A 23,761-nucleotide genomic window follows, 5' to 3' on the forward strand; every position below is an offset into this window, starting at 1 on the left:
CGAAGTCCTCCGTCGAGGGCGACGTCACCGGATGTTATAAATGGGACACATGGCACCCGTAGCCTCTGTTCCGTTTTTTCTGCAAACGGGTTTGCTTCGAGAACTAGGCACACCTCGTGTGTTTCATCAAAGAGATGTTTTCTTCCTCGACCCCTCTGACTCTGCGGTCTGGATTCAAGACTTGCCGGGACTGCAGGTCTAAAATGTCGATCACAGACCCGCATCGCATTTGTTTGTGGTGCTTGGGCGAGAGTCACAACACCAACGACTGTTCAAAATGGCAGTCGCTGACTGCCAAGGCCTTGCGGGAGCATAAGGGGAAGCTTCAGGTAGGTAGGGGTTCTAAACCCAGTAAGTCCCGGAAATCGAAATCCAAAGGGATGTGCACCGACGACTTGAGGGGTGACTCTCTACGTCGGGAGGAGCCCAGGGTTCTTGGTCCCACAGTGGTTCCCGCCATTCTTCTTCCTTGTCGCGCCATTCTCGGAAGCACCGTCACTGGTCGCCTTCCCCGTCCTCCTCAGAGGATGGAACCGCGAGGAAAGTGGCATGCCCGATGAAGTCCTCGACTCCGCGGGAATGGGCTGCATTTAAGGAGCAGATGTTGGCGATTTTTCAATGGCCGGGCACGGTTCCGGTCGCACCTTCTAACGAAGCCGGCAAGGAACGGTCTTGTACCGCGGCTCGCACGCCTTCGGGCTTGGGTCCGTGATGTGACTCACATCGGGAACCTTCGAGGTCCCGTTCAGATAAGGCTTTGGATAGTCGCAAGAGACATGCTTCCAGGTCTCGGTCCTCATCCCCAGCGAGACCTCTGCAACCTGCTAAGGGCTCAAAGCCGGCTTCGACTCGGTCAGCGCTGTGTCCGTCAAACTCGGACTTCGAGGCTTTGCCTTATCAGCCCACGGCACCTTTGTCAACGCCGAAGGCTTCGGCGCTCTCTACGTCGAAGCCTTTGCCGCCCTCGACACCTTCGGGTATTTTTGCCTGAAATTTACCATTGAAGCACCCTGATTTGGTGGATCCTCCAAGGAAGGCTACGGCTAAGTTTGTGAGGCCGGTGTTGGACTCCAGGCCCTCTTCTGTCCCCAGGCCAGGTTTTCACCTCCCTCTGGACGACATATATGAAGAGGAAGAAAGGTCTGACTTTAAGGACCCTATTGAGCATGATTTGGCTCCTGTCTTTTCTGGAGACAGTCACTTGGAAGAGTTGAGGCAAACCCCTCATGATGCCAGTGGGTTGGACACTTCTCCGGAAGCGGAATTTGGTAGACATGAGCCTGGGGCTCATGCTGAGTCGTCATACAGGCATCTCGAAGTCTCCGAGGGTCTCTGAATATCTGGGCTGATCCAGTCCTCCTGAAGATTTTGTACACGATGATAGATCAAGGTCCGTCCTCTAACCCGGTGTTACCTTTTCATCTCGCTTTACAGAAAAGGGTGGCAGCAGCTTAGCAGTCACCGGAATCTCTTCCAGCTGTTAACAAGTCTTTGACAAAGAAGTACTGCCCTTCCGTTGGCGACCCTAGCTACTTATCCACTCACCCCACTCCCGAGAGTTTGATGGTTCAGGCGGCTACGGCCACCTCGAGGCATGCGGCGTACCCTACCATCCCTCCGGATAGGGATGACAAACGCTTCGACAGTTGGGCTCGCAAGGTATTTTCTGCGGGGAGAATGGCATTGAAATCCGCCAACTCCACTTGTGCCGTAGCAAGGTTTTCACACACACTGTGGAACTGTGTTTCGAAGGGATTGGTTCCTCCGACGTATTCCACATCTATGACAGGTAATCGCCACAGCTGTGCTGCTTCGGAAACTTTTCTGCGTCCTGCGTTGTTGGAGAGAATTCTCTTACAAGGCTAATTTCCCAAACCTAGTGAGTCCCCCAGAAGCTTTGCTAGATTTTTTTTTTTTTTTCTCCTGCTAAGAGTGAGACTCTTTTCCTCCCACTCTTAGGCATGATTTGAGGTATGTCTTTGACTTATTGTGTGCTTATGGGCTATGGGGTCTTTTACTCCATAGGGTATCATCTGTTTTAGTGTATGTGTTACACAGCACCCTCAGTGCAGTAACACAGGGGTGTCATAGTGACCCCCAAACATAGACTCCATACCCTGGGACTGACTGTTTCCCAGGGCATGTAAAGTCACTATTGGCTTTACTTGTCCAAAATTGTGAACAGAACCAGTACAAACCATCATATTGTGGCAGTAGTGGAAGGGGTTAATTAGATTGCCCCTGGGTCTGTTTCCAAGGGCGCACTGTCCAGTCCCCCCCTTGTCGAGTTTCTGGCTGGTGGCAGTGGTTACCACGCAAAATATTCCACCAGAATATTTCCTATGGGATTTTCCCATTGATTTTAAACGCACCACTTTTTTGGGGCAATGTTAAAGATATCGCTGGTTTATTTATTTAATATAAAATCACCGGTTGGGTCTTTTCGCCAGAACTCTTTTCCAAAATGGTGTTTGTGTCCGTCTCTGTAACTCCAACCAAGGTCGGGCCCTTTGTTCCACTTTTTGGCGGGCTTCTCCACAGAAGCTCTCCAACTGGTGCCACTCTGTCTGGGTTCCACAGGATGTGTGGGTGGGGGAATTGGCACCCTGGACTGCGTTGCCTTAGCAACCCAAGTCGCACTCTGTTCTGATTGGCCCAGTGGTGAGCCGCCCGGCTCACCACTTAACATGTATGAGTGACAGGCTGTTGAATGGGGGTTTTTCTGCATAAAAGCAGGGCTTTTGGGACTGGAACTTCAGAAGTCGCCACCGGACCTAAGAAATCCTAAGAGGGGAGAAGCTGAGCCATCTGCAAGGACGACACCACCGGTGGAGCCCTGCTGCAACGACCTCACCGCTTTCCCCGACGACAAGAGACGATCTTCTGCTGTAAGATTGTTCTCCCTTTGAGCTGGTGGGAACAACCAGTTCGCCATTCCCCTTCCAGGACGTCCCTTGGTCGAATCGCCAGTGCCAAGCACCCCGGCGGCCGGATAGCCAAGCTTCACCACTGTGACCGCGAATAAAAGGAACGCACCTTTTAACCGAACGAACTCCGCGGCTGCTCTCTTCCCTAGGCAGTGCAACGACTCCAAGTTTCCTCCTCGACGAGATCTTCTCTTCCCCTGGTCGAAACCACGAGCTGCACCCGCTGCCAGGAACAACTGCCACCGCTGGAGCTCCCTCACTTTTAAAGGTACTGTGTCACACCTGGCCTCCCTTTCCACGGTTAGCTAAAGGTGACCCTTACATCCTTGGCTTTCCAACTGGGTTGGCCCCCAGACCTTCTAACTCTACCTTTCTCATCAAACCAACCTCCTTTGAACATTTTTGCAAATACTTTAGTGCATTTTAACTGTGTGATCTTGGGCACATTCCGTCATGCTCCATTTAAAATGGGCCTGGGCTATGAACTTTGGCTCTACAGTAGACTCTGCCTTCACTAACATGCTGTGGTCTTAGAGAAGTGTTGGGAACTGTTTTATTTTCATGACCTGCCTTTTTCTCTCCCTTCAACTTAATTATTGGCGTGCCATCTAAGTTACGCGCTCACATCTGTTTTTACAATTAGTGGTGTTTTGACCTAGACTTGTCTAATAATTAAGGGAAGTGTGTACACTTTTCTTATTGTGTTTGAACTTGCTTTGATCTATTGTGCTTAGTGCATTTCCTAAAGTGTGTTTTAAATAATTAATTATATACATTTGATACCAAGCTCTGGTCAGTGTTTGCTTGCTCTACTGTGTTTTTAGCCCTATTGTATATCCTCTGTATACTGCCCTACTCATCTTGAGAGAAGTCTGACTGCTCAGCCACAGCTACCAGGTGAATCTGGGTGGTGCAGACTGCTACCAATTGGGTTTACTGCTTACTCCTGTAGGCTTAATCTTCTTTCAGTGTTCCCCAAGGGAACTGCACAGGATTCTGCCTAACATGCGTCGATGCACTGTCCTCGAAGGCCTCCGTCGAGCCGACGTCACCGGATGTTATAAGTAGGACGCACGACACCCGTAGCCTCAGTTCCATTTTTTCCACGAACGTGTTCGCTTCAGAGATCTCGGCGCACCTCGGTTCTTCTGAGTTAGATTTCATCGGTTCTATGGACATTGTTCGTTTGTGATGATATCATGTCTTCGTCTTCTTATACCCCGCGGCCGGGTTTCAAGAAGTGTTGGGACTGCGGTTCCAAGATGTCACTTATGGACCAGCATGACGCCTGCCTCTGGTGCCTCGGTGAGGACCACGCCACGGAAGATGGTGACTATTGCCAGTCGTTAACATCAAAGGCGTTGCGGGAGCAGAAGAAGCTTTCTGTCGGTAGGGTTTCCAAGCCCTGAAAGTCGAAATCCGCTGGGCTTTCGACCGACGATTCGAGAGGCGACTCTCTGCATCGTCGGTGTAAATCCTGGGGGGGTCTCGATCCCGGAGTGGTTCCTGCCATTCCTCTGCCTCTTCGAGGCACTCGGAAGCGCCGTCACCGGTCGCCTTCCTCGTCCGAGGACCCCGCCCGTTGGCGGGTTGCTTGTCCCAACAAGCACTCTACTCCTGCGGAACGGGATGCATTTCGCACAGAGATGATGGCGATTTTTCAGTCCCAGGGCTCCGTTCCTTCCGCGCCTTTTGAAAGAAGCCGGCAGGGAACGTGCTAGGGCCACCGCTCGCACGCCTTCGGGCTCGGGTGGTCAGCGCGATCATCGGGCGCCTCAAGGTCCCAATCGGACAAGGTGGATTGCTCTAGTCATGCCCGCTCCAGGTCCCGGTCCTCGACGCCCTCGAGACCGTCGGAGCCTGTGACGTCTTCAAAGAAGACGTCAAGGCCATCGGCGCCATGTCTGTCGAGGGACTCTCTCGAGGCTCTGTCTCTGAGGAAGTCATCGGCGCCGAGGCGGTCGAAGGACACGCTCGGGGCTCTGCCCTCGAGGTCTGTGTGGAAGCCATTGGCACCACACTCGACATCAACGCCTTTCGAGGATGCTTTATCAGAGGTACCCCGTGCATCGGTGGAAACCCCCAAGGAAGGCCCTGAAGAAGTCAGTGAGACCTGTCTTTGAGCCTTTTTCTGGGCCCTCCTCCAGGTATTTATTCCAGCCTCTGGATTATATTTCTGAGGTGGAGGAAGGGTCTGAGGAAGGTTTGGTTCCGGTTGAGGTTCCTGACAAAATATTGTCTGGTCATAGCCAGATTGAAGACCTGTGTCAGTCTTTTCACGGCGCCAGTGGTCTTGATACCTCCCCGGACGTTGAGTTTGGCAGGCCTGAGCCTGGTACGCATGCTGACTCTTCGTACAGGCGGCTGATGTCAAGGGTGACTGAGTACTTGGGGTGGTCTGCACCACCAGTAGATTTTCTGCAGGATGACCTGACCGATATCTTGGACCAAGGTCTAGCAACTGACCCGGTACTGCCATTCCATATGGCCTTGCAAAGAAGGGTTGCGGCGGCTTGGTCTGCTCTGGAGAGTCTCCAGGCAGTGGGTAAGTCATTGCCGAAAACGTACCACCCAGCCAGTGGCGACCCCGGCTACTTGTCCATGCACCCCACTCCAGAGAGTTTGGTGGTGCAGGCGGCTACGGCCCCAGCAAAACGGGCGTCGTTCCCTACCATCCCTCCTGATAGGGATTACAAACGTTTTGACGGTTGGGCGAAGAAAGTCTTTTCTTCAGGGGGTATGGCTTTGAAAACAGCCAACTCTGTGTGTGCCTTAGCATGTTTCACTGACACTCTGTGGAATTGTGTTTCATAGGCGGCTGAACATATTCCCGAAGTGGAGGAATGGGATGGTTTTCGTGCCCTGGTACAGGGTGGCAAGGATGCCATGTGTGAATCTGTTCAGTCTGGTCTGGACGTGGCAGACTATGTCAGCCTGTCCATGGCGACGAGCACCGTGATGCGCAGGTTTGCGTGGTTGCGGAAGTCGGGGTTGTACAAGCCCGGCTTCTCAACATGCCCTTTGATGGTGTACATCTTTTTGGCAGCAAGGCTGACGAGAGCCTTTAGAGGTTGCCAACCTCAAAAGTGGCAGCGAAGTCGTTGAGCGCTGCAGTTCGCCAACCTCCACCTTTTCATCCTAGGGGACAAGAATGGAGGGGGGGTTCCTTTCGATACCACTCTACCTTTGGTAGATCGAGAGGCGCTTCAGCTCAGTCATGAGGCCATGTCCCATGGTTCTCCGGTTGGGGGAAGGCTGGCGCAGAATCTTGTAGAATGGCGTGCCATTACTTCAGATGTGTGGATTCTGGAGATCATAACCAATGGCTACTGTCTTCCCTTTCGGCAGAAGCCTCACGACAATCCACCTGGGAATCTCTCTTTGAAGAGTCCGGATCAGCTCCTGGCGCAGGAAATCAAATCCCTGCTGGAGAAAGGCGCCATAGAACTGGTGGCTGTAGCGGAGAGGAACAAGGGATGGTATTCCCTTATTTTCTGAAATTCGAAAAAAGACGGGGGATTGAGACCCATCATGGACTTGCGCGGTTTGAACAAGCTCCTCAGGAAGGACAAGTTGAAGATGGTTGCTCTCTCTCAAGTCCTCCAGGCCCTTCAGCTTCAGGACTGGTTGGTGTCTCTCGACCTCAAGGACGCTTATTTTCATGTGCCGATTCATCCCAAGCACAAGAAGTACCTGAGGTTCGCGGTTGGCGACTCACACTTTCAGTTTCGGGTCCTGCCATTTGGATTGCCCTCCGCCCCAAGAGTTTTCACCAAGCTCATGATGGTGGTGGCAGCGTATCTCAGGAAAGGAGGGATTCACATCTACCCCTACCTGGACGATAGGTTGATCAGGGCGTGCTCTCCCAAGCAAGTCCTGGATCTGTAAGTCACCTGCCACTCCCTTCACAAGCTGGGCTTCTCCCTCAACTTGAAGTCCCACTTGACGCCAACCCAGCGGCTCCAGTACATCGGAGCAGTGCTTGACGCATCCCTGGGGCAGTGTTTCCCTCCCCAGGTGAGGGCTCGTCACATTCTGCAGATGGTGCACAAGTTTCAACATGAACAGAGTCTCCCGGCGTTCGAGTACTTGAGGTTGCTAGGCCTCATGGCATCCTGCATTCTCCTGGTGCCAGGGGCCAGGCTGCGGATGAGATCTCTGCAGTGGGCTCTCACGATGCAGTGGTCGCAGTTCTCGGGCAGGATGTCGGATCCCGTTCAGGTGCCACCCTCGGTCACCCAGGATCTTCTGTGGTGGGCCGTCGAAGGCAATCTGATGAAGGGGGCTCCATTTTGGCTACCCTGGCCGGAGGTGACTATCGTGACGGACGCATCCCTCATGGGATGGGGAGCTCATGCCAAGAGTTGACAGTCAGCGGTCCTTGGTCTCCGGAGTCCAGACTCCATATCAGTCTGTTGGAGCTGAGGGCCATCAGGCTAGCTCTGAAGGCTTTTCTGCCGACTCTGTGAGGGGACGAATGTCCTCATTCCGATGGACAACACAGTGGCCATGCACTACCTCAACAAAAAGGGGGGGCAGGGTCACTTTCTCTGTGCAGAGAGGCGATGCAGCTCTGGTTCTGGGCCATCCAGCAGGAAATTTCAATCTCGGCAGTTCATCTGGCCGGACTCGAAAACGAGGCGGCGTACGCTCTGAGCAGGCAGAGCACGGTCTCTCATGAGTGAGAGCTGGCTCAGGAGATTCTCCTGGAGATCTTTGCCCTTTGGGGGACCCCTCAAGTGGATCACCAGTGTCAACCGGAAGTGCGAAAGATTCTGCTTGTAGGAATTTCCTCCAAGAGGAGCCTTGGGGACGGTTCGTAGTGAAGTGGTCCTTCCCACTGCTGTACGTGTTTCCTCCAGTCCCTGTCATTCCACAAGTGCTGCGGAGGTTACGGAGGTTCGGTTCCGGAATGATCCTCATTGCTCCGGGATGGGCCCGGAGAGCGTGGTACCCGGACCTTATCGACTTGTCCATCTGCCCTCCACGCCGTTTTCCCTACCGAGACGATCTGCTCTCACGGGATGGGGCTCAGGTTCTCCATCCAGAAGTCAAGTCCCTCAACCTTCATGCTTGGCTTCTGAAAGGTTGAGGTATAAGGATTGGGACCTCCCTGAAGACGTGATGGAGGTTTTGCTTTCGGCCAGACGGCCTGCAACAAAGTCCCTGTACCGTTGCCGTTGGAGAAAGTTCTGCGACTGGTGCAGGGTTAAGAATGTGCAATTCCTGTGGTTCTGTCTTTTTTGCTTTCGTTAGCCCACAAGGGCCTGCAAGTGGGTAACATTAGAGGTTACCTGGTGGCGCTGTCCATATTTAAGCGCTCGTCTGAGGAGTGTTCTTATTTTAAGATTCTTTTCATTTCGCAGTTTCTGAAAGGGCTCACTAATGTGTTCCCATTGTCACCTTTCCAGGTGCCTGGTTGGGATTTGACCCTGGTTCTAAAATTCCTCATGGGTGCTCCATTTGAGCCTTTACATTCTTGTCCTTTGAGATTGTTGACCCTTAAAAACTGTATTTTTAGTTGCGGTTACTTCTGCTCGCAGAGTGAGTGAGTTGCAGGCACTATCTGTTAAGCCACCCTTCACATGTTTCATAAAGACAGGGTTGTCCTTAGGGTTTGTCCTTCTTTTCTTCCGAAATTTGTCAGAATTTAATTTAAGCCAGGTCATTCCTCCGGCATTCTATCCTCCTCCACATCCTGGTAAGGAAGAGGAGAGGCTCCATAGGTTGGATCCTAGGAGAGCTTTAAGTTTCTACATCTCACGCATGTCCCGGGTCAGAGTGGACGATCAACTCTTTGTAGGATACGCTTGAAGGCGTTTAGGACAAGCTGTTACTAAGCAGACTATGTCTAGATGGATTATCTTGACAATTTCTGAATGTTACCGCTTGGCGAGTAAGGACCCTTACGGTAGGCTTACGGGCCCATTCTACTAGAGATGTGGCTGCCTCTACTGCTCTGCAGAGGGGTGTTCCCATTCGTAACATTTGTGAAGCAGCCACATGGGCTTCTGCCCATACTTTTGTAAAACACTACTCCCTGGATTCTATCCGTGGGCAGGACTTGGCTTTTGATAAGGCGGTCCTCTATTCTGCAATTTAATTGGGCATTCTAAAATTCTAAATTCTTTTCCCTCCTCCATATGTTGGTACTGCTTTGGGAGTCTGTCATAGATGTGGACTACGTCGGAGGAAGCAATCCCTTCAGCGAACAAGTTTCTTTCTTACCTGTTAACGTTCTTTCGATGGGATGTTCCGACAACGTATTCCACATCGTACCCTCCCAACCTGCCCCGCTACAGAATTTCTTATGCGATTGCAGCTTACGTTTCCGCAAGGCTTTCTGTGGTCATACTGGCAGAAGATTGGTGCCACATGTTCTGGGGAAAAAACTACAACTGAGGCTACGGGCGTTGTGCGTCCTACTTATAACATTCGGTGACGTCGGCTCGACGGAGGCCCTCGAGGACATTTTCCGAAGCAGCACAGCTGTGTTGATTACATGTCATAGATGTGGAATACGTCGTCGGAACATCCCATCGAAAGAACGTTGCCAGGTAAGAAAGTAACTTGTCCTTCTCTAGCGGCTGAGCATATTCCCGAGGGGGAAGAAAGGGATGAGTTCCTTGCTCTCATGCAAGATGGCAAGGATGCCATGTGCGAATCCCTTCAGTCGGGTTTGGATACGGCCGACAGTGTTAGCTGGTCCATGGCTGCGAGCACCGTTATACACAGGTTTGCGTGGTTGCGGAAGTCTGGTTTTGCCCCAGATGTGCAAGCCCGTCTTTTGAACATGCCCTTTGATGGCACGCATTTGTTTGGCAGCAAGGCTGACGAGAGCCTTGAGGTTGCAGACCTCAAAAGCTGCGGTGAAATCTTTAAGCGCAGCTGTGCATCAACCTCTGCCTTTTCGTCCTAGGGGACAGCAGTGGAGGGGAGGTTATTTTCGTTACTACTCTTCCTTAGGTAGAACAAGAGGAGCCGCCAGTCAAAGGGGTCACTGTAAGAGTACCCGTGGTGGTCGGGGAATTAGAGGTGCCAAAGCCGTTCAGGCAGCTGCCTCTTTGCCTTCAGGCGCTGCCGCAGCCACTCCAAAACAGTCATGAGGCCAAGTCCCATGGTTTGCCGGTTGGGGGCAGGCTGTCTCAGCATCTCGAAGAGTGGCAAGCCATTACTTCGGATGCGTGGATTCTGTATACAATAGCCCATGGCTACTGCCTTCCCTTCCTCAAGCGGCCTCACGACAATCCACAAGGGAAGCTTCCGGATCCGCTCCTTGTGCAGGAAATCTTGACCCTGCTAGAAAAAGGCGCTATAGAACTGGTGCCTGTAGCGGAGAGGAACAAGGGTTGGTATTCCCCTTATTTTTGGATCCCAAAGAAAGGAGGGTTGAGACCCATCCTGGACTTGGAAGGACAAGTTCAAGATGGTCCCTCTTTCTCAAGTCCTCCAGGCCCTTCAACTTCAGGATTGGTTGGTGTCTGTGGACCTACAGGATGCTTACTTTATGTGCGATTCATCCAAAGCACAGGAAGTACCGGAGTCCTTACTCTTGATTCTAGCCAATTATCTACTAACATCTAACGAAACATTTGCAAGATCTTGGTGTGCGTTTGCAAGAAAAATTTTAAAAGGCGCAGACATAAAACCCAAACGAGGCTAAAATCAAATTATGGCAACCGGATTGGATAAAGACAAGAGCAGCATGCATGAATATACAGAAATTTAATCGAAATCCGTTTGTACATAAAGTTTATGGTCAAGTTGAAAAATACTTACAACAATCTCCCAATCCGAGTCATCGTCGGGATTTCATGAGGTTTAGACTAAACAAATGGCCTACCAAGGAAATAATGTATAAATGGGGAAACATCCCTGAAAATGATAATATATGTCGCTTTTGTAATCAAATGCTTGAGACTTTGACACATCTTATGGCGGAGTGCCAAATTTTGTTGCCGTTGCACATTTTTTATTTTAAGCCTCTGTTTGAAGCTGGTCAACAGTTATGCACTGAAGTACTATGGTCGAAAATGTTTAATGGGAATTTAAAGTCTATGAGATATGCAGTTGTGAATTATTTGAATCATTTAAAAATTAAGGTCCATGGCAATAATGTAGAAGTTGACAGTGATACTACAGTGATTCATATTGCTGGACTCGAAACATTCTTTTAGATTAATTGAATGAATGTATATATGATCGAAATGAAGTTTGAGAATAATCTGGTTTCTATCCTTTTTCTATTTTTAATGCATTTTTCTATAAATATGTTGAAAGGTCTGATTAATTTCGTGACCAAACAACAATTAAAAAAAAAAAGATTTATCTCTGTGTAACGTTTTAGACTGACTTATTTCAATGCTCTTGAAAGCTTGACTCATTAATGAACTATCTGAACACTATTCTTTGCATTCAGACAGTTCCAATTTATTTAGATTTTATTTTTCCCTTTTTATCTATTGACTTAATATACTTTCCATACTCACTATTCTGACAGGGGGCACCACTAATTCGGTGTTCTTTCTTTTGTTCTTTGCTTTAATCGATTTTCAAATCATTCTATCTTTAGGCCATTCATACTTATCGTTGTTCAAAATATGTTTGTTGTAAATATATTCATGTTTTGAGATAAATAAATCTTTTAAAATGTGCTTAGAAATGTTAATGGCTGAATTGAGAGTTTCAGTTTTCCGGTGGAAGTATGTGTTTTTCCCAAGAATGACCTGCGACTTCTTCAGATGGTCCTGGAGCTCCCGTCTGTAGTCTTGTAGTCCATGCTACAGAGGATGATCACTTCAATTGGATCTCTTTGTGGGTCCTCCTACTCACCTATGGGTCTTTGTTCTTTCATTTGTGGCCCAATGTTTTCTGTTGCAGTTGTAGACCATCCAGGAATTGAAACCTCTGGCTGCTGATGTGGGAGCTCCTCTCTGCAACATCAAGACAGACCTGTTGAGCTGTTTTGTTTTGGTGGGGCAAGATCTCTTCATAAGGGTCCCATCATCCATCTCTGGGTGTTTTTTGGGCTCATCCATCTAGTGGGGCCCCATTGGATAACATTGGACCCTTGACTTCAGTTGCACCCTAGACTAAAACTGGGATTGTGATAACTTTAGGCTCTTGAGAACCTCACAAAAAGTTCAGTTCAACTTCATTGTCTAATTTGGGCAGCATGTGACCCTTAAAGCACTTCGAAGCACTTCACCTGTATATAAGTGCTCTATAAATAAACAATAAACAAACCAACCCTGTTCGGTCACGTTTGTCTGTTTCTATGAGTCAGACAAGTAACTTTTACTTGTATGTATTTATTTCATAATTATTTTGTACAGCTTTATATAAAGAAAATATTTTTGTGTGAGCTTTACTTATTTTGTGCTTATCAAAAGTGTTTATTGCTCCTTTAAACTGCTATTCCGCAACTTCTGGTGAGTTGACTTGAATGCTCAGTCATACTACTACTTGGAGAGCATGGGTGTCGTTCTGTAAGCAAAGTAGGTTTGTCTGTCTGGGCCTTAGAAATAAGGCTTGAGACCAAAATAAGGCCCAAGACCAATCTCCCTAATGCTTTCTTACAGACCAATGCTGTATTTGTTGTAACGTATACAGTTGTGCATTTTGTGGTTATGTTTTAGAAAAATATCTGAGCTGCAAAATTATCCTGGGGTGTTGACTTTCAACGTCATGTTATTTTTAGATGAAGCCTACATTAGGCATGTCGAAGGCATTTGTTTGTTGTTTCAAGGGGCTTTGGGTATATTCTTTTATGTTTGGTAGATCTAGCTCATATAGTCTGACACATGTGCAGCTGCAACACATGAATGACTAACCCTTTCTCTCCCATTAGATCTTATGTCCAAAAGCTGTTCACATCCGGGCTCCTGTCCAGCAACGTTTTACACCACCATCGTACAATGACCAGTTGTCTCCCAACCCGTTGTGTGGCGTCTCTGTAAGTCACTCTGCACCACTTTTTTCTGCGCTAGATTATGGTTTCCAAAAGTAGTCAATCGCCCTCTCCACTAGTAAAACCAGTGCCCAATGATAATTCTGTGTTCTTATGTAACATTTTGCCACATCTATGCCCCCATCCCATTTGGTCCGTCTCTGGAGGAAAACTCTAGTAAAGCCTACTTTCCAAGACTTGTGTATTCTGTTCCTCTCTGGAGTCTTCACGATGGGGACGAGAGAGGTTGCAAGTCCATTCTCATTTATTCTGGTATTTTTGTTGGTGGCGATATGGGAAAATGCATTAAATTCTGGTGTGCTTTTTTGAGGGATCACCTCTAAAATCAGGAGAAAGGAATGTAGTCTGACATCTCGGTTAAGTCATTCTGTGCTGATACCATTACATTCTTGTCTATTTCTCGATTATTCCATTTTAGTGCTAGGAAAAGAGAATGCTCTGTGCCCATTTTTAGTTCTAATCTCCCCAAAGAGGCATTGACCTACACCATGTGCATTCTGCTTCTGTGCCCGTTCAGTCTTTGGTCTTTCTAAAGAGACCTTTTATGACTGGTGAAACTAGTTAACCCTCCTTGCTGATTAGTAACCTGACCTCTATTTGGAGGAATTGTATCAAGACGAGTTTGTTTTTCACTGTAGCATGTACTAAATCCTTATTAACCCCTTCAGTGCTAATGATGAGTATGCATGTCCTTCTTGCAAAGACTTGATTAAAGCTCAACAGTTAAGCAGTTAATTTGATCACCTCTACCTGACCTACATGGTCACTCACCTTGCAGTCTTTCATAAATGTGGCCTCCTTAATGAGAGTAGTCTTATAATGATGCAGTGTAATTATTTATTCAAGTCAAAGCTGATGGCCAAAGTACCATCTGCCTGAGATGTCTCGGCTGGAGGTGATGCAAAAAATAAGATGCATTTGGCAGTATACTCATCCTGTGCCTTTGCTCCTTCTCTTGACAAGTATTCTGAACTTAAAGGTGGATGTTTCCTGTACTGTAGTACTAAAATGTGTGTTTTTCTCTTCTCCAGAATTCCTCGCTCCTCGGTCACCCATTCTCTGCCAGTGTGCCATCTGTTCTGACGCCTCTCCAGCGAGCTCAGCTTATAGGTGGTGCACAGGTATGAACTCTCAATTTCTCCTTCATGTGCGCTTCATTAGTAATTCTAACCCTTAGAATACCGCTGCTCAAAGAGGGCGATGGTCCCTAGACTGTGGGTCTCCATCCTGTGGTTCTTTAGATGTTTGAACTGCGCCTCTCCTGATCCCTCACCACTTGTCTCCTCAAGGCTGATGAGAGTTGCAGTCCAAAATATCTGGAGAGCCAAAGATTTCAGATCTCTGCCCTAAACTGTTCGGCAAGCGGCACTGTACCTTTTGCTTTTTCTGGACTCGTTTACCAATCCTTTCTCTCGATTGAGTTCTAAATATTAGGAACCATCCGGAACAAGACTGACTTGGTGCACAAGAACCTCTTGGCCTTTTATTGGTGTCCCAAATATTTTTTTTTTACTTTGTCGCATGTTTTGCTGTGTGTGCACGCATTTGCTTTGTGGCAGATGTACTAATATTTTGAAATTGTGGGTTTGGGGTATAATTTTATCTTTGGAGGTTCCGCTGCTCGTTTTATGGGACTGTAACATTTTTGTCCCCCTTTTGCTTCCAGGATCTTTAATTTCTTTTTGTAGTCAGAGGGACGTCTACTAATTTAATTTTGGCATCACCTGGGGTGCAAGCAGATTTAACACTATTGTAGATATTTGGGTACCACTACATTTTGTGATCATTCCTTTTTGTTTCTTGGGTATTACTTTGTTTGGAGAAACGATGAGGAAGGCCTAAAATGGCAGCTGTATACACGTTGGCTCACTCTGCGCCCAGCCCTGCACCCTCTATGGTGTTTTGGGCTGGTTTAATCCAGTCCCCGGTCTCAGACATGGGCATTACTCCTCTTGTTGGGGTAATCCTAGGTGTTGGAGGTTTTTGGGGCCAAGCTGATTGGCTATCCACCAAAGTGTTTGTTTAAAGGCACTGTGTGTAATTGGAGGGCTTCTTTAGGCGAGGCCCTGTGTGCACAGAATATCCAGGCGAGATCCTTTTCCTACACATTATTCTGTAGTATTTTCAGGATTACATCAGTCCTGCTTATCTACTAGAGAATTTATGCTGTAACAAAACTGTTTGTAGGAACAGATCTGCACGCACTGGCTGGCCCCTGTTCCCTGGGCTTAGCTTGTGGTTGTATTTGGGGCTGATGGACGACCTTCCTGGGATGTCGTCATCCTTCCCCTGTTCTTCTTTGTTGGATATGTCGGGCTTCCCATGCTGGGACCTGTTGGGGAGATTTATAATTTTTATGCTTCATCCCCTCTCCTAGTGATACCCCCAGCACTGGACTTATGGACCTTTTTTCTTTCTGTCCTGAATGAGGGGAGCCATTTTCCCCTCATTCATTCTTATTTGCTCTGATTTTTGGACCTCGGTCCTGTGTTTTAGCTTTACTATGGAGGCTGCTTTCCTTCATATCTCTTTAAAGGCATCTATATTTAACTTTTGCATGACACAGCACCTCACGTGCAGTGTTGCTGGGAACCCTTTGGGTTCTTCTTTGAGATTCTTTCACTATCCTTGAAAACTACTCTTCAGGATAAATGGATACTTTGTATCGTTCCTAAAATTTGATACTATGAGAGTTTAGCACACGCCACCTTATGTGGAGTGCTAAAGCAGGGTTCAAAATCACTGGTTATAGCCAAGGAGATCCTGGTTGGCCTCAATCCAGCAGCTACCAGGAGCTACTTTTGACTCCCCGAGGCAAGTTGTGTTGTAAAGAACATAGCTATGTAATAGTAAAAATATTAACTGAGAGGGTAAGGGAATGTGGACTCCCCAAAGGGACATTTAAAGCATATTCCATAATATATAATGGAAGTTTGCATCTTGCACACAAGTAAGATAACCTGCGCACTATGTACTAGCTCCTGCATAATGGGTGATGCCAGATTCCCAGGAGCTGCTTTTTGCTCTTAGTCAATAAATCCTATTTTTGACCCTTGTAAAGGGATACCTAGTATCCCCTTTCTCTCTGCTCCTGTGACTTTTTAGTTAAATAGACACATCTATAGTTACGGCTGGTGGCAGTGGACGTGTTCTACCAACGATTGTGCTATTTTATACCGCAGACTGTTTTCACTGTCTCGGTTGTGCACAATAGGGTCACCTAGGTTCTAACATGGTGGCTCCTTTCTTTGTTCACCATTTCTACCATTCTGGGAGGGGGAGGTGTGTGTGCGTCTGCCTGTTGAACCCTTGGGTGGCCCTGCCTAGGCTAGTTTGTGTCTGGGCAGGCAGGAAGTGGGGGAGGAGCCTTTGTCTGCCAGGATGGTTGAATGGAACCAGTTCCCACTGGGCGGTGGGGGGAGCAGGCTGTTCTTATTGGACAGCCACCCCCCAAACACCCTTTCTGTAAAATGCTGAGTGAGTTTTAGGAGGAGTGTGGGAAAACCGAATAAAAGGTGAGGTTCCTGAGGTGAAAGGCAAGTCAACCACTGGAACAGAAGAACTGAAGCTGTAGATGACCAGAGACGCCTGCAGTCCCTTTCCGTAACTGTGAAGTAACCACTCCTCTCCTGACCCCATTTTCTAATCAACAGAGGAGCTCTGAAGAGGACTCTTTCCCTTTGACTGGTGGGACCAACCAGCCCTGAGACAAACTACAAATTGAGCCATCTCCTGAGATGCTATGCCTTTCTAGAGCTGCAGACCATGAAAACTAGGAGATCGCCGACCCATTTGCAGTGCAATGTCTTTGAGATGCCAAATCCATACAGAACTTTGGGGAGATCAAATTGGACGTCCAGAGGCGCGATCCCACACATCTAAGTCCCCTCACCAGAGTGCAGGACTTCAGAATTGAACAAGATCAACTGGTAGAATACTGTCCTTTGTTGGAGCTGATAAAAAGGCACCAAAACTGCAGACTGACCAAGGAGACTGAAGAAATCCGTGCCAAGGGTCCCCTCTCTCGACTGCTGCTGAGACCTCCCAAACAAGAGTGTGTTAACATTGGACATGATTTGAAAAAAAGGTCACAGTAAATTCAGCATCAACAAGTGCATGAACGTCCATGAATCGCATTATTTGAGGTATACATGAAATTTGTTGAAGACTAGGTAGGGTAGGCCAACAGATAATTAATGAATGGCAAATAGCAAGATTTTATTTGAAATTGATCAATGAGTAAATTAAAAACAGAGATCATAAACCTATACAAAATACAGTATAGAACCTGGATGCAAATGTTAACAAATAAATAAGGAGGGTACATACAGACACAAATGTAGTGAAAAACGAATTTAAATTTATTCCCAACTAGGATATTCAAAGTGAATATAACACTGGAACATAGTACCTGACTGTTGGGGAGAATTCTTAAAAATGTGCTAATTCCCTTCACCTTAGAGACCCCCAGCAACTTTGCTGGATTTTGAGGACTTGATTTTTTTTACCTGGAAAGAGTGTGAGCCTTTTTTTACCCACTCTTTCATGTGTTTTGATGTTTGTTTTACACTTGTGTTCTTTGAATATGGGGTTTTGGATAACTCCATAGGCATCATCTTTTCATGTGTTACACAGCACCTTCAGTACAGTGAGACAGGGATGTCTTTGAGATTTCCCAAAGGTTTAGATGCCTTCTCTGGGATAAACTACAGTTTCCCAGAGAATGTAAAGTGCAATTGACTTTACTAGTCTTTCCAAATGTATAGACCCAGCACGCACCATCTTACAATGGAGTGCTGGAGGGGTTACGTAGTATCCCCTGTGTCTAAATACTCATGTAGCAGTCAAATTACCCTTTCCTATCGAAAAGGCTGGTGGCAGTGGTTTTACAATGAACTACCATGATTTTTCCTGACCATGAACACCAGTAGCTAAAAATCACAGGAGCCATGTTTTTCAAGAGGGCACCTTAAGCCCCTTTGTATAAACGGGTCCCGGCCTTCTTTTTTCACCGTTTCTTTTTGGAAAGGTCCTTCTAGAGTTTCTCTGCGTGCCAAACCAGGTTTGGTCCCTTTGTTTGTGTGCCTTTGGTGGGCTTCAGGAGTGAAGACCGCCTCTGGCGTCGGAGTGTCTGGGGTGGGCAGGAAGTGAGGGAGGTGCCCGAAACTCCGTGCTTCATCTCCTAGGAGACCCAAATGCACTCTGGCGTGATTGGCTGGCTGATGGTCCGGCAAGGACAGCCACCCTGCTGGGTGAGTGGCAGCTAGGCTGGAATGAAAGGGAGAGAATTGTTTAAAAGGTGAGTCTCTTGGACAGGAAAGCAGAGTTGATCACTGCAACGAAAGAACTGAAGAAAAGCTGGAAGAGGACGGCTGCTGCAACTCCTGGACCGTTCGGTTGCCCTGTGAAGCCCTGCTGCAGGTCAGAATTGCCAAACTCCATTCGACAGAAAAACTCCTGCAAGGACGACTTCTTCCTTTTGAGTTGGTGGGACCAATCAACTCGCAAGACACCTGGATACCATTTTCAAGGCTGGTTAGGCTTAACCAGGGAGAGGGACACCAGCTTGTGTTCTTGAATCTACAGCTACTGGAATTGAAGTGACTCCATCTTGTTTGCTTTCTTCAACAATCCCGTGCAGTGCAGTAGTCCCCCGACGTCCTTCCTCTTGTCTCCACGACTGAGGCTCAGGAACAGTGAGATCTGCAGGAACTGCCAGGAACCAACAACTTCAGCAGCATTTGTTTCTTCAAATTAAGGTACTGTGCCAACCCGATTGAGAGAACGCCACTCTCGCAGTGAAAGTTTGTGAAACTTTCTCAACTTGCAGGCCTAATCTGCTTGTGACCCTGCATATGATTCTTTTTTGCCTAAAGTACTTCTGAGTACTTTTGCAAAGACTTAACCGTTTGATACCAGAACTGCTCTTTCCTATCTAGAACACTGGCCCATTGATTTTGGCCTAGGCCTATTGACTTGAATTGAACTCTTCTGGTGAACTGAAAATATTTGCACTATCTAACAAGTATATGAGATCTATTCTACTTACCGTGTCCCTTTTTGCTCACTAAGTAATTGAATTGCTATTTTGCTCCTACTTCAGGGGAGCTCAAACTGTCTCAAATCTTAGTTTTGTATTGAAGTATATTAGTGTATGATATTAAGTTGCCTCCTTCTAGTGAAATGTTTGATAAATGATTGTGTAATACATTAATAACTGTTTTTACCAAGAAACCTTGAGTAGAAGTGTCTACTCGAACCACTGTGATTGAAAGACCTCAGTGTAACCTCTTGTACTGCTCACATTCACTCTTGAGATCAGCCTGGCTGCTCAGCCCTGCTACCACTAAACTGTGTAGTACAGACTTATGCCAAAGGTTGGTTTTGCTTACACCTGTAGTCCTAATTGTATTTGGCGGTCCCAGAGGGTACTGCCTAACACTGACTTCAGTTAATTCATTCATAGTAGTCTGAATCAAGTTTGTAGACACGTAGTACAACAATGGGCAGTATTCAAAATGAAAAGATTGTGACAGTTAAAGTCAACTCATATGCCACACAAAGAAACTGGAATGAGAGTGTTCAACCAAGGCATAGTTGAAAACAATGGCGTTTCGGCGGGATTGATGATTTCGAACTGCCTTCTTCAGGACCGAGTACCACTACCGGACCCTAAAGGACATAAAGAAGCACTAACTTAGTACTATGACAACATAGTGTACATCCATTGACAGATTGTACCCCCAGTGAAATTTCATGCATCCAAACGGGGGATGAATCGACAAATGACAGGGAGCATTGCAGTAGTGTAAACACACCCATAACTTGTACCCCCTCCCCCCACTCCGAGCTATAAAGAAACCAAAGTGCACCCCTACCATAGGACTAGGTGGTGAGGAATAGAGCAAAGTGTGCCAAGTAGGATGTCAGAAAGAAAGGAATGAACATCCCATTCAGAGTGCCTCCTTTCATCACCAGACCGAGGAATCGGTAGACCCGGTCCGTCGCTGCTGCACAGTGTAGAATCCAGCTACGTTTATTTCTTGTAACATAAGGTACTGTGGGGCTAAAGGTAGAACCTACCTTGAAACGAAGAGTCACTCCAGGGTGACTGGAGTGCGTGAAGAGGTTTCCGGGGTGTTCACCCTACCTCTGACCCAAGCTTGCCAGGTTGTGTAAGGGAGTCCTTTTGCAGGGTCCCCCTTACTTGTTATATTTAGATTAAGTATCTTATCCTAGAGACTGAAAGTAGCCTGTGGAACTTTGCTATCCTGCTAGATCATAAGACTTTGGCCTCACTCTACACTGACTTTTTCATACAGTTGGGGATTGGACTTTGAAAGCGTTAGAAGCTTGGAAAAGATCCAAGAAAACACTTGGCCACAAAGTTATATTACAATATATTTATTTATATATACACAAGGCACACAAGCAAATCTAAAACGCAGCAACTACTAATAACATTCAATTAGAAAAGGAACAAGATTGTAAAAGGAACAATAATGCAGGTGAGTTAATTTTCATATACTTTTCATCCCCAGCACACAGACTTCAGTTAGGCCAGTAAAAGCACTTACATGTATCACCTTTGTGAAATTCAGTTTACGGTGAAGTAAAGGTTAGACGGAACACAACTATCAAATGGTAAGTAACAATATTTCTGATGTTTGTTAATCTGCTTAGAATCACATGCTGTGCATAGGTCCGACATCCAGTGGTCACTGCGGAGTATTGCATTTTGTTTTTCGTAGTCGAAAAGGGGACGTCGACAAGGCGTGTCTGAAACACTATCCCTATAGTGACGTGCGTTGTACCCACAATCCCTCACGCGTCGAGGTCCCTCAGATTGTTTTTTTCCGCCCAGCTTCTGGTCGCCTTCACGCGGAGCTCCTCGAGAGACATTGCAACTCCTCGACCTTTGGTCGTTTTTTCTCTAATATTAATAATCCCTCCCTCGACGCAGTTGTAAGCTGTTCTCCGCCGAAAAGAATCTTCGACGGAGGGTCGAGCGGAAGAAATCCTTCGGCGCTGCCGAACACGTGGCCTGGCCTCGCAGGCCATATACAGTAGGGAGAGTGGGGTCGTGGGACATCTCTGGGTCTTTTCTGAGAATGCCTTTCCCTTTCCCCTTCCTTTCCCTTGGGGTGTTTATCGCGATTTATTGCCTCGGCTATGGAGAGGACACCGTTTAGGTTTTGCCCACTTTGTAAAGGCAAATTCACTTGGAAGGACAAGCACTCACGGTGTAACCGCTGCTTGCCCCTCGATCACAAGGAGGAAAGGTGCGCGGCTTGTCGGCTTCTTAAGCCTAAAACTCTAAAAGACCGAAGGGTTAAAAGGTGGGCGGCCTACGCGATGTCGAAGGCCGAAGGTTCACCCGCCGCTGCTACCACCGACAGTGACGAGGAACGCGATAACACGACCTCCGCTACGGAAGTCGAAACCCCCTCTAAGGAGCGCTTACGCGCTTCGTCGTCTGTCCCCGGCCCCGACGGGCTCGGCTCACGCCCTGCTTATGGGGATGAACACCCCGGCGACACAGACGCACACAAAGATCCACATAAACACACAACCCACGGCTCTTCTTCGACGAAGTCGAAAAGACCTTCGGCGCCCAAGGAGACGCAGGTTCCACCGGCGGCCTCCTCGGACCGTTCGGGTTCGAAGCCCCTCTCGCAACCGCAGCCGCGGCCTGCGACTGGGCTTTCGGCAAACAAGGGCGCTGCCACCAAACCATCGGCCGGTGCGCATCAACAGAAAGCGCAGACCGCCGTAGAGCGTTCGATACCCATAGCGTCGAAAACTCAAGCTTCCGCCGACAAACGAGTCGCCGACAAGCGAGTCGCCGATAGCTTAGCAAGGATCGCTGTAGCCGACGCCCAGAAGCGTACGCCGAAGATTTCGTCGAGCGTTACGCATAAGTTAAAGGATACGCCGAAAAAGCCCGATGGGAAGCAGGGACTACCCCCTTCAGGCAGGGAGTCTCCCGACACACCAGAAGGTTTTTCGGAGGGCGACGGGACACTTTCCTCGACGCTTTGGGAGAGGTCGAGCCATTTCGAGTTAGATAACCCTATGTTTCCCCCGCCAGACCGCTCTGGGGTACCCCATGAAACTATGGAAAGACTCCACCTCTGTATGGAGAGGATGGAAAAGTTCATGAGCACCCAGGCCTCTCAAACACACAAGAGGACCAGAGAAGGGCCTCAGGAGGACCCCAGGGCCAAAAATCCGAGGCTAGTCGATCCCCAGCAGGACACAGCCTCAGACTTCCAAGATGTATATGACCTCACTGGGGAGGAGCAAGACTTCGAGGAAGAAGATGATTTCATGGACAATGAAGAACAGAACCAGGAGGAATGTCTGGAAGACAGAACAGACATTATAGAAGAAGGCTTCGGGGTTAACCCAGAAGAGGGACCTTCACACCCCTGGCAATCACCATCAGTGTATTCCGACACTGATGTCCTAAACCTAACTCCTCCGGACAATTCTCCAGTTAGGAACACGTCTCCAATTGACGATCAGCCGACGTTCAATGCACTGTTGCGCAGAGCAGCAGCGCATTTCGAACTCGACACCGGGGAACTCTCTCCAGAATTGGACTTTGTAGAAAGAGTGATTAAGGAAAAACCCCCGGTCAGCCAGACCATTCCACTCCTCGCTTCAGTAAAGAGAAGGATCATACCTTCGCTGTCCACTCCCGCTATGATCAGAGGGGTCAATCCACGGATTGAAAAACTTTTCACTCCTTCACCCTCAGACCCCCTCTACATTAGGGGACATTCCATTCCTGATTCCCTAGTGGTTTCTAATACTAGAAAGAGGGCAGGGATACCACTTTCCACCAGTGAGGCACCCCCTGACAAGGAGGGCAAGAGGCTATATGCCCTTGCAAAAAGAGTTACTTCCTCGGCTGCCTTCTCAGCAAGAATTGCCAACAACAATTCCTTGCTTGCAAGCTACGCAGACGCGCAGTGGGCCAAACTGCGAAAAGACGCCGAGGAAGCACCGGAGCCTTTACGTACGCGCCTACTGTCAACTATTGGCGAAGGAACCCAAGTGAACCAGAGCATTGTTAAAAACTCTCTGGACGCGGCAGAAACAGCAGGACGTTCCTTGGTACAAGGAATACTCCTAAAGCGCCATGTATGGCTGCGCAACTCAGGCTTTAAACCAGAGACACAGGCGTCTTTGATAAATAAACCTGTCGAGGACGCTATAGTGGGCAGTACAGCCAAAGAGGCCAACGCCGGGGCAAAGGGAGGGGTCGGGGATCCACCCCCAGAGGCTCCCAAGCCCCCAACAACTCCAAGTGACGCGAAGATTCGCGTCCCCTCCCATGCAACACCGGTCGGGGGCCGGATAACATCCTTTCTTCCTGCATGGGAGGAGATAACGTCAGACCGTTGGGTACTGTCCACCGTAGCCCACGGATACTGTATCGAATTCAACAGTTCCCCATCCTACAGACCCCCGAGGGGACGTCGCATGACACCGGAACATCTTGCCATCCTTCTCCAAGAAGTACAACAACTACTGGAAAAAGGAGCCATAGAGGTCGTGCCTCTATCTCAGGTAACGGAAGGTATTTATTCAGTGTACTTCCTTGTACCCAAAAAGGATCTAACCATGCGCCCTGTATTAGATCTGCGCCCAGCGAACAACTTTATCAAACCCCAAAAGTTTCGTATGGTAACCTTACAGGAAGTAATCCCACTGCTTTCTCAGGGAGATTACATGACAACATTGGACATGAAAGATGCATACTTTCATATTTTAATGTTGCCAGCGCACAGAAAATACCTCAGGTTCATGATAGAGGGCAAACACTACCAGTTCAAAGTGCTACCCTTCGGCATAG

General features: G+C 48.0%; 1 protein-coding gene across 1 annotated transcript in view; it reads left to right on the forward strand.

Annotated features, from left to right (window-relative positions):
• The window catches only part of PATL1 (PAT1 homolog 1, processing body mRNA decay factor), a 706,345-nt gene that overhangs the window by 192,454 nt on the left and 490,130 nt on the right, over positions 1 to 23,761 (forward strand). Inside the window, exons 6-7 of the mRNA XM_069628825.1 lie at positions 12,778 to 12,882; positions 13,929 to 14,018. Coding sequence (XP_069484926.1) covers positions 12,778 to 12,882; positions 13,929 to 14,018 — 195 coding nt within the window. The remainder of the gene's footprint in view (positions 1 to 12,777; positions 12,883 to 13,928; positions 14,019 to 23,761) is intronic.

Source organism: Ambystoma mexicanum, chromosome 12, assembly GCF_040938575.1.
Source record: "Ambystoma mexicanum isolate Mex_15411 chromosome 12, UKY_AmexF1_1, whole genome shotgun sequence".
NCBI classification, from domain to species: Eukaryota; Metazoa; Chordata; class Amphibia; order Caudata; family Ambystomatidae; genus Ambystoma; species Ambystoma mexicanum.